Source organism: Sus scrofa, chromosome 15, assembly GCF_000003025.6.
Source record: "Sus scrofa isolate TJ Tabasco breed Duroc chromosome 15, Sscrofa11.1, whole genome shotgun sequence".
Classification (NCBI taxonomy): Eukaryota; Metazoa; Chordata; class Mammalia; order Artiodactyla; family Suidae; genus Sus; species Sus scrofa.
Window position 1 is genome coordinate 2956505 of NC_010457.5, and position 15974 is coordinate 2972478.

A 15974-nucleotide genomic window follows, 5' to 3' on the forward strand; every position below is an offset into this window, starting at 1 on the left:
TCGAATGAGAGATGCCCAGTTAACAAGAACAACAAAGAGTCATTAACTCCTCACTATCGGTACAAAGGTAGGATTTAAAGTTCACCCCATTGTGTAAAGGTAGGAAACCAGGATTCTAGAAACAGAAGTTGTTTGAAATTCTAGAAATGTGTTATAGGAAGGAAAGAGAAGCCGGGGGGACCAAACATCCCATCATGTGGCTCTCTTGGTGGCCCTGATGTTCAGAGACAAGTTGAGTGTGTGGGGACAAGGATATTCTTGCCAGTTTCTCTGACTTTGGGCTGCTACTTCTGAGGGTACATCACATGATGAGGAGTCATCCTTGATCAGGGAGGTTTCCTGATCTTTTCAGGAAAAAATTTGCATTTAGCATCCTAAGAAGTGTCCTTTCCTCAAAAAAAGTCATAAAGTTTTATACTTTAAGCCAGAATATATCACCTGTGATGCCTGAGCACATAACTTCAAGTGGCCTGCTGTATGACACCAGTTAATGTGTTTCCTCTGAGTTCTCCACATCAGCCAAGAAACAGAGATGCATGCATTTTTACATTACATAATTTAAAAGCTTTATTTCCCCCCACAATTATAAACAGGTTTCATATTCTTTCAACTGAAAGTTTTCTTCCTATAGTTGACTTTTTTTCATGGACTACATTGTTGGCAGGGAAATTGCTTTCTTGTTGGGAGAAGGGTTAGATTTCATAGAGATGCTCTGAGCCAGTTGCAGAAATGAGAAGGTCTGACCCAGTAGCCCCTGAAGGAGTCAAGCAGGCCATGAAATCCTTTCCATGAACCATCAGATGGGGACAACACAGGTTACTGCAACCTTTGTATATGGTGGTAAGATCCCCCTCATAGAAGTGAAAAAATGGAGACCCTTTGATCAAGAAGCCAAAGCCACATAATCCCTCAGTCCCCGCCAAGTCCCCTTCCTCAGTGGCCTCATGCAGAAGCATTTTAGCTTAAGCAAACTGGCTTCTGCTTTGGGGTCCAGTGCACATTCTTCAAGCGCAAGATTGGTCTTCACTCCAAAGTTCACTGTTGATACAGTTGTTAGTGTGTGCTTCAGAGGGCTGGCCTCTGCCTCTCCCAGGAATGATGGCATCATATCAATGGCAGCATAAAGGCCCAAGCCAGCGCTGGTAGGTAGAGTGAGGGGGCACTGCTGCCAGACATCCTCTGAGCATGCATCACTGCGAAGACCGCGTTAGTGTTGTTGGTGGGTAATTCTACATTGCAGATCATTCCTTCACAGCAAGACCTACACTCCTGTTACAAAAGGAAGAGGAGAGGGAAAGAGTGAGTTAATAATGGGAAGAAGAGGAAGGGTGAAACAAAAGCCTTCTTCAGTTCTGAGGACAGAATTGGAGTTGGTTTTCAGTCTAAAAGTCATCCAGACCCTTGGGCATCCTTCCCCCTACTGACCACAAAGTAAAAACTATCTTGAGAGTCTTTTCATTTTAACTGTGATTTATCTGCATCAACCGAGCATCAGCAAGAGAAGGAAGAAAAAGGGAAACTGAATAAGATTGCTTGACTGAGTCAACAAATCTTCTGGAGGTTAGTAAGGAGAACACTGAAAAATGAAAGCTAGGAACCTTTTGGATTGGTCATTGATTTTCTTTCTTGGTTCTGCTTATTAGGCGATAATTATGACTACTGTCTATACTAACACATGATTTTTTTATTAAATGTTATTGAAGTACAGTTGATTACAATGGTGTGTTTGAGGTGTATAGCAAACTGAATCATTATACATATATCCATTTTTTTCCTATATAGGTTATTACAGAGTCCTTATGGTTTTCTATATATAGTATCATGTCATTTGCATATAGTGACAATTTCACCTCTTCCAATTTGGATACCTTTTACTTTTCTTTCTTTTTTGTCTGACTGGTGTGGCTAGCTCTTCCAATACTATGTTGAATAAAAGTGGTGAAAGTGGGCATCCTTGTCTTTTTCCAGATTTTAGCAGGAAGGCTTTCAGCTTTTCTCCACTGAGTGTTATAACGGCTGTGGGTTTGTCATAAATGGCTTTTGGTATGTTGAGATATGTCACTGTAGACCACTTCAGTGAGAGTTTATCACAAATGGATACTGAATTTTGTCCAATGCTTTTTCTTCATCTATTGAGATGATCATGTGGTTTTTTACTTTCTTCTGTCAATGTCAGATATGACATTGATGTGCATATACTGAACCATGCTTGTGAATTTAGGATGAATCCCACTTGGTCATGGTGTATGATCTTTTTTATGTGTTGTTGGATTCAGTTTGCTAAAATTTTGTTGAGAACTTTATATTCATCAAAGATATTGGCCTATAATTTTCTTTTTTGGTAGTATCTTTGGTGGCTTCATAGGATATCTTTGGGATTGTTCCTTCTTCAACCTTTTGGAAAAGTTTAAGAAGGGTGGGTATTAGTTCTTTGTATTTTTGGTAGAATTCACTTGTGAAGCCATCCTGGACTTTTGTTTGTAGGGAGTGGGTTTTTTTTTTTAATTACATACTCAGTTTCATTTGTAGTGATCAGTCTGTTCAAATTATCTATTTCAGAATTCCAGTCATGGCTCAGCAGTAACAACCCTGACTATGATCCATGAGGATGTAGGTTTGATCCCTGGCCTTGCTCAGTGGGTTAAGGATTTGGTGTTGGCGTGAGCTGTGGTGAAGGTTACAGATGCGGCTTGAATCTTGCTTTGCTGTGGTGTTGGATCAGTGTTGGCTGTGGCTGTGGTGTAGGCTGGCAGCTGCAGCTCAGATTTGACCCCTAGCTTGGTAACTACCATATGCCACACATGCAGTCCTAATAATAAAAAAAAAAAAAGGCAAAAAACAAAATTATCTATTTCTTCTCGATTTGGTTTTGGTGGGCTATATGTTTCTAGAAAGTTGTCCATTTCTTGTAGTTTGTCAAATTTGTTGGCATACAGTTGTTCATAGTATTCTCTTACGGCTTTTTGTATTTCTTCAGTATCTGTTGAGTTTTCTCCTTTTTCATTTCTTGTTTGGGTTCTTTCTTCTTGGTAGGTCTGGCCAGAGGTTTGTCAATTTTGTTTACCCTTTCAAAGAACCAGCTCTTGATTTTATTGATTTTTTTCTATTGTTTTTTGAATCTTTTCTGATCTTTATGATTTCCTTTCTTCTTCTGACTTTAGGTTTTGTTTGTTTTTCTTTTTTCTAATTCTTTAGGGTGGTAGCTTAAGTTGTTGATTTGAGATTTTTCTTCTTTTTTAAGGAAAGCCTATATCTCTATGAACTTCCCTCTAAGCACTGCTTTTGTGGCATCCCATAGATTTTGAATGGTTATATTTTCATTGTTAGTCTCAAGGTATTTTTTAATTTCCTTTTTGATTTCCTAATTGACCCATTGGTTTCTTAGTAGCATGTTGTTTAGTCCTCATGTAGTCAGTTTTTTCCACATTTTTATGCCTATGGTTGATTTCTAGATTTATGCCACTGTTGTCAAAGAAGATGCTTGAAATAATTTCTATATTTTTAAATTTGTTGAGGTTAGTTTTGTGCTCCAGTATGTGGTCAATCCTACAGAATGTTCCATGTGCACTTGAAAAGAATATATATTCTGATTTTTTTTTTTTTTTTTTGTCTTTTTGCCATTTCTTGGGCGGCTCCTGCGACATATAGAGGTTCCCAGGCTAGGGGTCGAATCGGAGCCGTAGCCACCAGCCTACGCCAGAGCCACAGCAACACGGGATCCGAGCCGTGTCTGCGACCTACACCACAGTTCATGGCAACGCTGGATCCTTAACCCACTGAGCAAGGCCAGGGATCGAACCCGCAACCTCATGGTTCCTAGTCGGATTCGTTAACCATTGCGCCACCACAGAAACTCCCTGATTTTTTTTTTTTGATGTAATGTCCTGAAATATCAATTAAATCTCACTGTTCTACTTTGTTATTTAGGATTTCTGTTGCCTTACTGATTTTCTGTCTAGAATATCTGTCCATTGATGTGAGTGGGGTGTTAAAGTCTCCTACTCTTACGGTAGTCCTATCAACAGTCTTTTAAGTCTGTTAGTATTTGTTGTATGTATTTGGGTGCTCCTATATTAGGAGCATATATATTGATGATTGTAATCCTTTTCTTGAACTGATTGTTTTATCATTAAATAGTGTCCTTCATCTTTATAGTTTATATATATACATATATTATATATACATATATATTATATGTATAGCCTTTATAGTCTATTTTGTCTTATATGAGTATTGCATCTCCTGATTTCCTGTTATTCCATTCACATAAAGCATCTTTTTCCATCCCCTTGCTTTCAATTTATATGTGTCCTTTGCCCTAAAGTGGGTTTCTTGTAGTCAGCATATTGTAGGCTCTTATTTTTTTATTATGGTCTGCCACTGTTTTGATTGGAGCATTCAGTCCATTAACATTTAAGGTAATTATTGATGAATATGTATTTATAGCCATTTTAAACCTTGTTTTCCAGTTGATTCTGTATTTTTCCTTTGTTCCTTGTTGTGATTGGATGATTTCCTTTTATACTTGTGCCCTCCTCTTTTTGGTTTTTGTGAATCTGCTCTTTGTTCTTGGTGTGTGGTTGACCTGTTTTTCAAGTATATTAACCCCTTTCTATATCTGCTTGCTCTAAACTGATCATTATATGGGCTCAAATACATACTAAAAAAAAAAGTCCATATTTCTTACTCTGCTTCCTCACATTTTATGATTTTTATGATCTTTTTTATATCTTCATATTTATCCTTTGTTACTCCTTGTGTTTATCATCGCTTTCACAAGTAGTTTTTTTCTTTTTGATCTGTATTTGACTTATATAAGTGATTACTTTCCAACTGTGATTTTCTCCATCCTGTATCTTCTTACTGCTTTCCTATTTAGAAGAGATTTTTCAATATTTCTTTTAGAATAAGTTTAGTATTGCTGTGTTCTGTGAGTTTTTGTTTGTTTGAGAAATCCTTTATTACTCCTTCTATTTTAAATGATAATCTTGCTGAGTAGAATATTCTAGGCTGCAAATTCTTCCTTTTAGAACTTTGAATATATCTTGCCACTCTCTTCTGGCCTGTAGTGTTTCTGTAGAGAAATCAGCTGATAGCTTTATGGGAGTTATCTTATAATAAACTCTTTGTTTTTCTCTTCCTGCCTTCAGAATCCTCTCTTTAACTTTTGCCATTTTTATTATAATATGTTTCGGTGTAGGTCTGTTTGGGTTCAACTTGTTTGGGGCCCACTGTGCTTCCTATATCTGGATATCTATTTCCTTCTTTAGATTTGGGAAGTTTTCAGCCATAATTTCTTCAAGTGTATATTTTCAATCCCCTTTTCTTTTTCTTCTAGAACCCCTATTATGTGTAAATTAGCATGCTTTATATTATTCCATAGATCTCATATTGCTTTCTTGTTTTTGTTTTTTTGGGTTTTTTTTTTTTTTTTTTTTTTTTTTTTTTTGATTTGGCTTTCTGCCTGCTGTCCTGATGGGGTGATTTCCATTATTCTATCTTCCAAGTTACTTTTTTGTTCCTTTGCATTATTAATTCTGCTGTTCAGTGCCTTTAATTCAGCTTTCATCTCTGCAAATGAATTTTCTAATTTTTCTTGGCTCCTCCTTATAGTTCCTAGTTCCTTTTTAAAGTAACCTGCATTAATGTTGATATCCATTCTTAATTCCTTCAGTATTTTCATTACCTCCTTTTTGAACTCAGTTTGTTCCTTCAGGGGAATTCTCCCATTCTTTGAACTGGGAATGGTTCCTGTGCTTCATTTTGCTTATATTTTTCTTACCCTCTGAGTTTAGGGAAAACCATTATTTACTGTAGTCTTGGTGGGCTCTTTATATGGGGAAGTATCCCTTGATAACCCTATTTTTTTTTTTTTTTTTTTGGCGTGAGGGCTGCTATTGGCTTGGATGCTTGTTGTCTCTTTCATCAGTTGTGTGCAGGTTGTTATCCCCTTGATAGGGGGTGTGTCTATGCTTTAAGGGAGGTGGGGGCAACAGGCACCACCTGGTCACTGGGACCTTGGCAGTGTCAGGGACCCACGGGGAGGTGGGTGCAGTGGGCTGCTCCTTTTTGCAGGGCCGCAGTGGCAGTGACCCTTAGGGAAGTGGGGGTGGAGCCCAGAGCCCTTGGCAGTGGCAAGAGAGTGTTTCCAGGGAGGTGAGGGCAATAAATATGTGGTGCTCTGTTGCGAGGCCCTCAGCGGCAGCAACCCCTGAAGTGACTGGGGCTACATGCAGTGCCTGTTCACAGGACCCTCAGCGGTGGCAGGGTGTGCCCACCTCTGGAGTCTGAGACGTCTGCGGCAGTTTGCACCCACCCCTGTAGCCCACTCAAGAGGTGTCCTGCTGAGAACTGGCACTTGCACAAAGAAGTTCCTATTGCAGGCCACCCCTCCTCCTCTCACCCTCCCCAACACTGGTATCTTGATCTGTGGTTCCAGGCCTCCTGTGGTGCATTGCTCCTTAGTCACTCAGGCTGTTTCCACACAGCCAGTCCCAGACCTTTCCCTGGAACTGACCTCTAAAGCCTGAGTCTCAGCATCCAGGCTCTCCCCAAACGACTCAGGCTGTGGTACACATGCCAAGCAGTGGTACCAATGGTTGGTGAGGCTCACTCTCTGCTTTTCTCTCCTCAGACCAGCTGCTGAAATTTTCTCTGAGGCTTTGAGGCTCCTCCTCTGTCCCAGTTGATCTTCCCAACAGTTATGTGGCCTCCCAGGGTGAGGATTTTTCCCTTTCACAGCTCCCATCCTGATTCCTTTCTTTCCCCCCTTTTGTTCTACCCAGTTGTGTGGAGGGTTTCTTGCCCTTTTTGGAATTCTCAGGGCTTATGCCAGCATTCAGTAGTTGTTATGTGCAAACCATTCTACAGGTAGATGGGTTTTTGTTTTTGTTGTTGTTTTAATGTGTTTGTGGAAGAAGGTAAGCTCCATGTCCTTCTCCTCAGCTATCTTGATCCCAACCCAATCATATGGTTTTTAATCTTCACTTTGTTAATATATATCACACTGATTTGTGGATACTGAAGAATCCTAATATATCCATGAGATAAATCCCACTTGATCATGGTGTTCAATCCTTTTAATGTATTACTGGATTTGGTTTGCTAATATTTTGTTGAGGATTTTTGTTCAGCAGTGATACTGGCCTATGCTTTTTTTTTTGGAATACCTGATTCTTACAATTACAGAGGAAGTGGTTTGCTAGTGATGAAAAGGCTTGCTCCCTCACAGCACTAAGGGAAAACCTCCCATCATAATACCTGATACAACACCTCAACCTGATAAACCTAGATATTCATAGATGCTTTGGGGATAAACTATATCTGATGTAGCCATCCTGAAAGCCATTTAATAAAGTACCTACTTCAGTGGTTCTCAACCCTGGCTGCACATTAAAATCACCTTTGGGAAATTAAAAACAAAAACCTCACTCTGAAGTTCTGTTTCATTTGGTATGGGTTGAGCTCCCTTTCCCTCAACAGACTGTAAAACCCCCCTAGGAGATTCCCTGGGTAGCCAGAGCTAAAAGCCACTGGTGTCAGGACCACTTTATGTATGTATAGGCTAAATCAAATTCTAAGCTCTCATGACATTAATATAATTTCAAGTAATTTCTTCTCAAACATTTTAGGATTACAGGCATATAAAAGAGTAAAATGCTCATTGAGAATGATAGAATGAGAACTCCAAAGCACTCAGTTGATCTATAGGTCACTGTAATAAGCTAGGGTTAATTTTTCAGATTCTTGCTTCCTAATCTAAGCAGAGGCAGTGAGTGAGACAAGGTTTCACTGTAATAAGCTAGGGTTAATTTTTCAGACTCTTGCTTCCTAATTTAAGCAGAGGCAGTGAGTGAGACAAGGTTTCCTCTGTAAAAGGAAAATATGACCATTCTTCTTTCCACCTACCAGCGTTTCTGTGCAGTGTTCCTGGTGATTGATTTCTCACTAGAAACAAAACACATGAGCTGAATCCCACCTCTCATACATGGATGGTTTGCTCTTGGGCTTCCAGAGCTAACTTCAGACAACTCACTCAAAGTCCAAGGTCTAGACCCTGAGATACTATTTTTGGAGTCTGAGAATTATCATTCATTTTTAGTAATATTATTGTTTGATGGACAGAAAGTCTTCAACTTCACTTTCATCTCCAGTGCATCAGTGTAAAGGAGTCTCTCCTCAAAATATACACATTGGATGTATTTCCTATATACAACCAACCATCACTAGCAAGAAACCCCAGGACAATAACTTCTTTCTCCCTTCCTCCCTCACACACACACTCCCTTACTGTGTGTTCAGAATCTTGACTGTGGTGGCAGCCAACAAAATGACATTCACTTCTGGAGGCACACTTTTTGGTGATGAATGTACTTCTTCCATGACTGGTAAAGTGATGTACTGTCAAACAGTATTGGGTATCTAGGCAGGAAAAAAAATTTCATTTTTTTATGTTGCAAAGAAGAAACTTTCAACAATAACTTCAGAAATGACTACAATCCAGGATGATCCTTAAATTTCTAGGCAAGAAATTTAATGGCCATAAACTTGGGTTGCTAGGTGGTACTCCTGAACAGGCATTAGGGTCTGAAGCACATATGTATTTTTTAAATGAATATAAATGAGCACTTATCCTTTGGTGCCAGGCAAAGTTGAAAAAAAAATTGGACAAGCTTTTCATCAAAACCATAGGTTTGTTCATGTCCTAAGAAAGTGTCAGTATTACTCTCTCTCCCCATCAGAAACTCATGTTATCTAACTCTAAAATGGAAACAATATAAAATGAAGTAGGTCAGAGCACTTCTTGTTGGATTATTCAACATTTGTTTCTTATATACTAATAGGCCATGTGGCAAACTGGAGTGAAAAGCAGGTGCTTCCAGTTATTCTTCTAGTTTTTCACGCTCTAATCCTCCCAATGTGTTTGACTTTTCCCTAAAGTGCTCCATCTTTTCCCCTCTATAGTTAGCTCTCATCTTCTCTGTCCCCTCCACCTCCACGTGGCTAGCTCATTCCCACACTGAGTTATCTTCATACCTTTAACTATTCATTCACATCTTATTAGGGTTCTTTCAAGAGAGCAATTTCATTCACTATCATACAACAGTCTACTTTAGTTCTGCAGCTCTTATTCTATAGTCATCTCAGGCCAGTGAAATACTTCCTAGTTTACTGAGAGGGACTACAGCAGCAGCGCCATAGAACAGGTGGTGGTGGGAGGGCAGGAGGAAAATTCAACCAAATTTGAGAACACAAAGCTTAGGGAACTGCCTCTGTCACAAGCCATGTGAGACCCTTCGAGCTCATTTTCTTTTTAGTAAAAGGATGATAAGAAGTGTGGCAGCATATTGATAGGGTTGTTATAAGCTTTAAGTAATATTAACAATAACAAATGCGTATTAAATGAGTACCACCACCCAGGCACTCTTCTTACATGTATTCACAACATTCAGTCCACACGGTAAGCCTTAAGATAAGTCATATTAACACCCTCATTTCACAGGTAAAGAAACTGAGGCACAGTTTCTTGCCTAGGGTCATGGGGTAGAAAGTGGTAGAAGGTTAGATGCTTGTATAGCAGTTTTCCAGAGTGTGTGTTCTTCATGGTAAGGCTGCTGTGCCTTTCAAGTCAGCACTGAACGGGGTGGGGTGCAGAGTGAGCTATAAGAACAGTGCCTGGGGTTCAGGAGGGGAAGGAGCATTCAATTTGTACTTCACACAAAGAAGCATTGACAACTGGCCACTGCATGTGTTCATAAAGACTGTCATACATGCTAAAACAGCCCTACAAATCATTTAAAAGCCTGGGTAAATAAAATTAGAAATGTCATTCTTGTCATAGCCTGTTACCAAGAGACTCTCTCTTAACAATGCCAGCAGACCACAGATCAGAGAAGTGAAGCTGTAGGTGAAAAGGAAACCTGAGAGGTCAAAGAACAATAGCCACAGGCCTGTTTGCCCCCAGAAATCGTTGACTATCACTCCCCTCAATGATGACAAGCTGAAAAGTGAGGAATTATGGTCTCAGAATCCCAGATAGTTAGCAGCTTTGGGGCTTGGCTGGTATACAGACAAGAAGGTAGAATAACATATCCTGGAAAGCAGGGTCATTCTGTGTCCATCTCCTTATGAGTCAGGTTGTCAGGGTGGATGTGGAAGAGCTGACCTTCCCCTCCCTTCCTCTCCCTGACACTTTCCTGATGGCAAAAAGCTGTAGCGTCCCTCTTTGGCTCCCATGTTTCAACAGAGATATATTCTAAAACCTAGAAATACTCTTGCATGTTCCCATTAACAAATAACAAACTGGAGTGGGAACAGACCTATAGGAACAGTGTTTGGAAAAATTCAAAAGAACAGTGCCAGCCATAGAGCAGCTTGGACATCGATGCCCCAATCTACTGTTCTAAACCCTTCCCATCTAGGTTTTTTTTTGGGGGGGGGGATTTAAAGCACATAGTTAAAGAATCATACCCACCTTCTGACATAAGCTAGTAAAGACAGCCATCAACCAACATTGACAACACTGAAATAAACTGGGAAGAGTACACTGAAATAAACTGGGAAAAATACAGAAACAAATCCCCAAAGAGCAAACAGGCAGGAACACACATGAACTCACAAGCACATTTCACTTGATCACGCTTCAGAACTATAAACCTATGAAAAATACCCATGTGTCGATATCCTACCCATTTGTGCTACTTTACACCCTAAGATTCTCAGGCCCAGTTGAGGTCTCCAGTGTATACTGTTCATTGGTTCCACACTTTGGCATCATTCGGAAGAGGCAAGGCTCTTCTACTGTCATAATGTGATAAAGAAATTTCCAAAAGATTCAAGGCAGTAGTACACCAAAACTGGTCATCTATCTCTAAGCTTGGAAGAGTTTGTTTTTGCTGGCCTTTTACATCTGAAAACCTAAAAAACAGCACATCCTAAAATCTAAATAGGCTGATCCTTAGACTTTTAAGTAGAGTTTTTCAATTCCAGATCACCCATCAGCACATCCTGTCTGCTTTACCTCCAAGTCTGTATGTATTCAATGGTTCAACTTCTTGCCCCCCCCCATATCCTTACCACCATCTTCTCCTGCTCAAAGACAATGAAAGTCCCTGCTGGGTGTTCCCTTCTCTTGTCCCCAGCCATTCATTCTGCACATAGAAACCAGAGCAATATTTCAGAACACACCTAGCCTCTTTACTCCAAAGCTTAAGCATCGCATGTGTGTGCTTTCCCATCACATTTTTCCTTATCAGAAAAAAGAAGATGCTACATGTCCCAGTCCTTATCACCATCAGATCCTTTCTCTATCTCCCCCTAAGCCTCAGTGGCCAGCCTTCTTCCTGTTCACTGAAGAAGCCAAATCTTGCATCTTTGCAGCCTTTGCTGTTGCCTCTTTCTGTCATGCTCTTATTGCCACATAGCTGACTTGTTTTGGTCAAGTTCAAATGTATAACCCTGAGATTTCCTGACTACCTAGTCAAAGGCATCCATTCATTCTGTCAACATTTACTTAGAACCTAATATGGGCCAGGTACTGGATTAGACACTGGGGATCTATCAGGAAACTAAACTAAAATGATGCTCGAATTTTGGCAAATACATGAGTTGCCAAAGCATCTCGAGTATCTTGAGAGTAAAGAAAACTTCCTTTGCTTTAGCCAGTAAGTGGGACTTTCCTAGAGGTATCATCAAGCATTTTTTACATTCTTGTAATTTCTTAGTCAATGCTGTGGTCTATTTGTTCTCTCTGGTAAACACTATTTAAGACATTCTTCCTCAAGGTGCACACAGCTACAAAAGGGGCTGTGCCACCAGTTTCCATGTATTCTCAGAGTAGTCTGATGGCTGGATAGTCTTGTCAAAAAAATCTCTGATTTCTATGGGACTCTATCAACCTATTTAGTCTGCTAATCTCATCATGTAGGACCTATCTGCTCAAGGCCAGTCAGGAGGGATCTAAATGAGGTTGGATCACAAAAGAGTCCTCCAAACTTAGCACACTTACTTTGTGGGCACCATTTGTCTTCTGCCCATCGATTGCAGTTATAATTATCCCCCGCATTTTCACAGGTAAAACACTTGAAGCTGTTTGGAAATGGTGTAGCTTTAAAAAAAATGCAAAGGGAAACAATATGGTTAAAAAAGACAAATTTCAAACATCAAATATGACACAAAATTAGCAACCTTTAATAGATCAAATGAAATTTACCAGTCATCATTCTGACAATTTCTGTTTCTATGGAGCTAGGCTTAACTGCTAGACTTTGGGGCATTTTCTTTATTCCCTCTTCTTTAAATATTTCCTATTGAATAATGAGAAGGATTCCATAAGCCACTTGGAAGTATCCATGGTTTTTGTTCTAATTTACAAGTTAAGAATAAATGAGGGTTAAGGGGATGGGCAAGGGTGGTGGCAGTATAGGAACCAATACTTTGATGTCATACTGGCCCTGAAAAGAACTGGAGTCAGATTAATTTAAGAGCTTAAATTCTGCCCTTCTCACTAATCATCTGCAGGATTTTCAACCTCTAAGAAATAATTTTTACAGTAATAGTAACAGTTTACCCCTGTGACTTGCAGAGGAATAGTAAAGATTAAACAGGAGGTTGCAAGAAAAATATCTAGTAGAGTCCCTGGCACATCAAACCATGTTGATTTTCATCCATATGTACTTGCATTACAGCTATACTTACCTTCAAACAAGTAATCCCATTGGATATATATGAAAATTATCCCAACATTAGACCTCAACTAGGAATGTAACATTTGAATATAAGGATGATAGTAATTCTCAGGCCCTTGTACTCAGGCAAGAATGTTAAAGAAAGGAAGAATTATGAGCTGCTGACCATCTGGACTTGAGAGCAACTAGTATGCTCTTTGTGTCTTTATGTTGTTTCTGCTTTGTATTTTGTTGGGCAAGAAGTCAAAAGTAGAATAAATCTGATGTTTCTCGATGGACCAGAATATAAAGCCCTGCGTGAAACTTTCAATTCCCCTATTTTTGGAGAATGAAACAGATGAAGATCAAGGTAACCCAAACCATCCTACTAATCTGACCGCAAGTTGAGATGATAATTAAAAAGCAGCAGGTATTCCATATACAGGGGAGGATGTATATCCACATATAAAACAAGAGCAAAATATCAAAAGCTAAAAGTTCAGGGGGCACCAAGTTAGTTATAGCAAATATATTGCAATTATGCCTATGCAAAAAAAAAGTGAATTAGGTAGGTAAATAAATAACGAACTCCATTTTCACCTAATTCATTATAGTTTAAAAAACAAAAACCTGAAACTCAAAGCTAGGGAGTGAATAATTAATGAATAAATTGGCACAGCCTTTTTGATTTAGTGATTCTGGTAAAGTCATTAGCCAATTGAAGAGGAAAATGCATTTAAAAAGATTTTCAATGAAGCATTAACACTTAGCTTATATGAAGCTTGGGGTAACAGTAAAGTTTCAGCCAGTTATATGAGTAAATACTGTTGAGTGTGAGACATTAAAATAATTTCAAAGTCATGGTAAAATACTCAAAATACAATGTAAAGGAATAAATGCTACTACAAAATTAAATTTGTGACATAACTAACAGTATGTCACATATTTAATATACTTAGAAAAAAAGAGTAGGAGGAAATACAGTTAACCCTTAAATAATGTGGGGGTTAGGGAGACCAGCCTTCCATGTAGTTGAAAATCCTCCTGTAATTTATAGCTCTCCATATGTCCCTCTGCAGACCACGTAGCACTACTTAGAGTATTCAGTTTTTTAAAAATATCCACATATAACTGGACCTAGGCAGATCAAACCTGCGTTGTTCAAGGATCAAATTATTTTTTTTTAAAAAAAAGAGCTCATTTTGAATCTTGGGATTATGAATAAATTTTATTTTACATATTTTTGTCTCTGAAATTTAATTTTCTATAATATTCAAATATCATTTTTTTCCTCTGTAATTTTCTTCACCATAAAATTGCACTAAGCTTAAAAAGCTCAAAATTTGTCAATATAGACATTATGAAAACTATGACTATGCCATGCCATTTAAGCTATCACTAAACAATCACTACCAATTTAGAAATTTGTAATAAATGATAGTTGACATATCGGGCATACTTGTGTATATGTATATGTCTTTTAGTACATGTGTGTTCACACACGCTAATGTCTATAACAAAGTGCAGAACAGTAATCATAGTAATCATACAGATTACCATATATTACTTGTAAATAAAGTCTATATAGTATTACTATATAAAAAGACAGTAGTTTCCATGGGAATTCCTGTTGTGGCTCAGCAGTAATGAACCCAACTAGTATCCAAAAGGATGCAGGTTTGATCCCTGGCCTCACTCAGTGGGTTAAGGATCTGGCATTGCCCTGAGCTGTGGTGTAGGTTCCAGACACACTTCAGATCCCCTCTTTGCTGTGGCATAGGCTGGCAGCTACAGCTCCAATTTGACCCCTAGCTGCATGTGCATTCCTAAAAAGCAAAAGGATAGTAGTTTCCAAACCTGGCTGTGCATCAACAGCATCAGGAGAGCATTTTTAAGAAGAGGGAGAAAAGAGAAAAAAATATCCTGCATCCCACCCTCCTGACTGCTGAATCTCTGGAGAAGGGATCACAGGAGTATGTAGTTTTAAAAGGCTTTTATTGTGATGCTGATACTCTTCCAGATGTGGGAACCACTGGCATTCGCATTTCTACCAAATCATTTTTACATTTTTTTATAACAAATTCTCATATATCAGAGAAGTTTTACTTGTCTGAAGAGAGAGAAAGGAGAGGAGATGATACATATATAGCTATATAACACAAGCACATATACACATACATATTCATATAAAATATTTATCATTCTGTATGTAATTTTTTTTGGTCTTTCCTGGGGACACACCCACAGCATATGGAGAGTCCCAAGGCAAGGGGTCTAATCGGAGCTGTAGCTGCCAGTCTACACCAGAGCCACAGCAACACCGGATCCAAACCGAGTCTGTGACCTACAGCACAGTTCAGGGCAACGCCGGATCCTTAACGCACTGAGCAGAGCAAGGCCAAGAACCGAAACTGCAACCTCATGGTTCCTAGTTGAATTCGTTAACCACTGAGCCACGACGGAAACTCATCTACAGGTAATTTTTAAAATAATAAATAATACATGTAATAGAGGAAAAGCTGAGTTGTGGTAGCTTTTTCTAATAGTGACTGTGTGTGATACTAATGTAAATCCAAGTAGTATTCCCCTTCAAATAAACATGCAAATCTGTTTTCAAAATTGTTAATGGCCATTGCAAAGGCTATATAACTTATGTATAAACAAACATCCTACAGTCAATATCTTTATCTAAGGAAGAGGTCAACAAAGAATGCTGGATTCCCCCTGCTAAGCCATTCTTAGGAACAGTGTTCAAAAGATTATTTCAAATAATAACCCTTTTGAGACTTTAGCAGGAATCCAAACCATTTTAAAGAAATGGAGAACGTTTCTGTCCCCATGTATTACCCTTACTCACAGGAGGAGTGAAGACTTTCTGATTTATTCTGAGTATAAACCCAAAAGGCTAAGTTACAATAGGGACTTCAAAAGGGACTTCAAACAGTTACTCTGACCCCTTGTCACAGATGAGGATTGCAACCTTTACTTACGATCCAGAGGAGGCCGAACATTATAGAAGTTGATGTTCTTGGCAAATGCCCAGTTTTCTGAGAAGATAAAGGTCTGGACCATGGCTACAGCGAGGGCATGACAGAGGAGCAGCATTCTGACCTCGTCTCCCTAGAGTGAAGAGAGACTTGGTTGAGTTTATTTGGATTTTACACGTCACTAGGAGTATGCTTTACTTCTGTTTGGAAAACTCGATTATTCAAATATATTAAACCATCTACTTGTTCAGTAGGGCCAGCACCTGTGAGTTTAACTGCATTCTTCCTGATCTGATGAAAGTTAAGCAAACCCTGCCTCCTC

The 15974-nt window shown here is 39.0% G+C and overlaps 1 protein-coding gene across 2 annotated transcripts in view; it reads right to left on the reverse strand.

The window, feature by feature from the left end:
- The window catches only part of LYPD6B (LY6/PLAUR domain containing 6B), a 222359-nt gene continuing 206931 nt past the window's right edge, over positions 547-15974 (reverse strand). For both annotated transcript variants that reach the window (XM_021074898.1, XM_021074899.1), the window contains exons 3-6: positions 15656-15785; positions 12008-12106; positions 8291-8421; positions 547-1269 (exon numbers count right to left, since the gene is read on the reverse strand). In XM_021074898.1, the coding sequence (XP_020930557.1) occupies positions 1105-1269; positions 8291-8421; positions 12008-12106; positions 15656-15770 (510 nt within the window). In that variant the 5' untranslated portion in view covers positions 15771-15785 and the 3' untranslated portion in view covers positions 547-1104. The remainder of the gene's footprint in view (positions 1270-8290; positions 8422-12007; positions 12107-15655; positions 15786-15974) is intronic.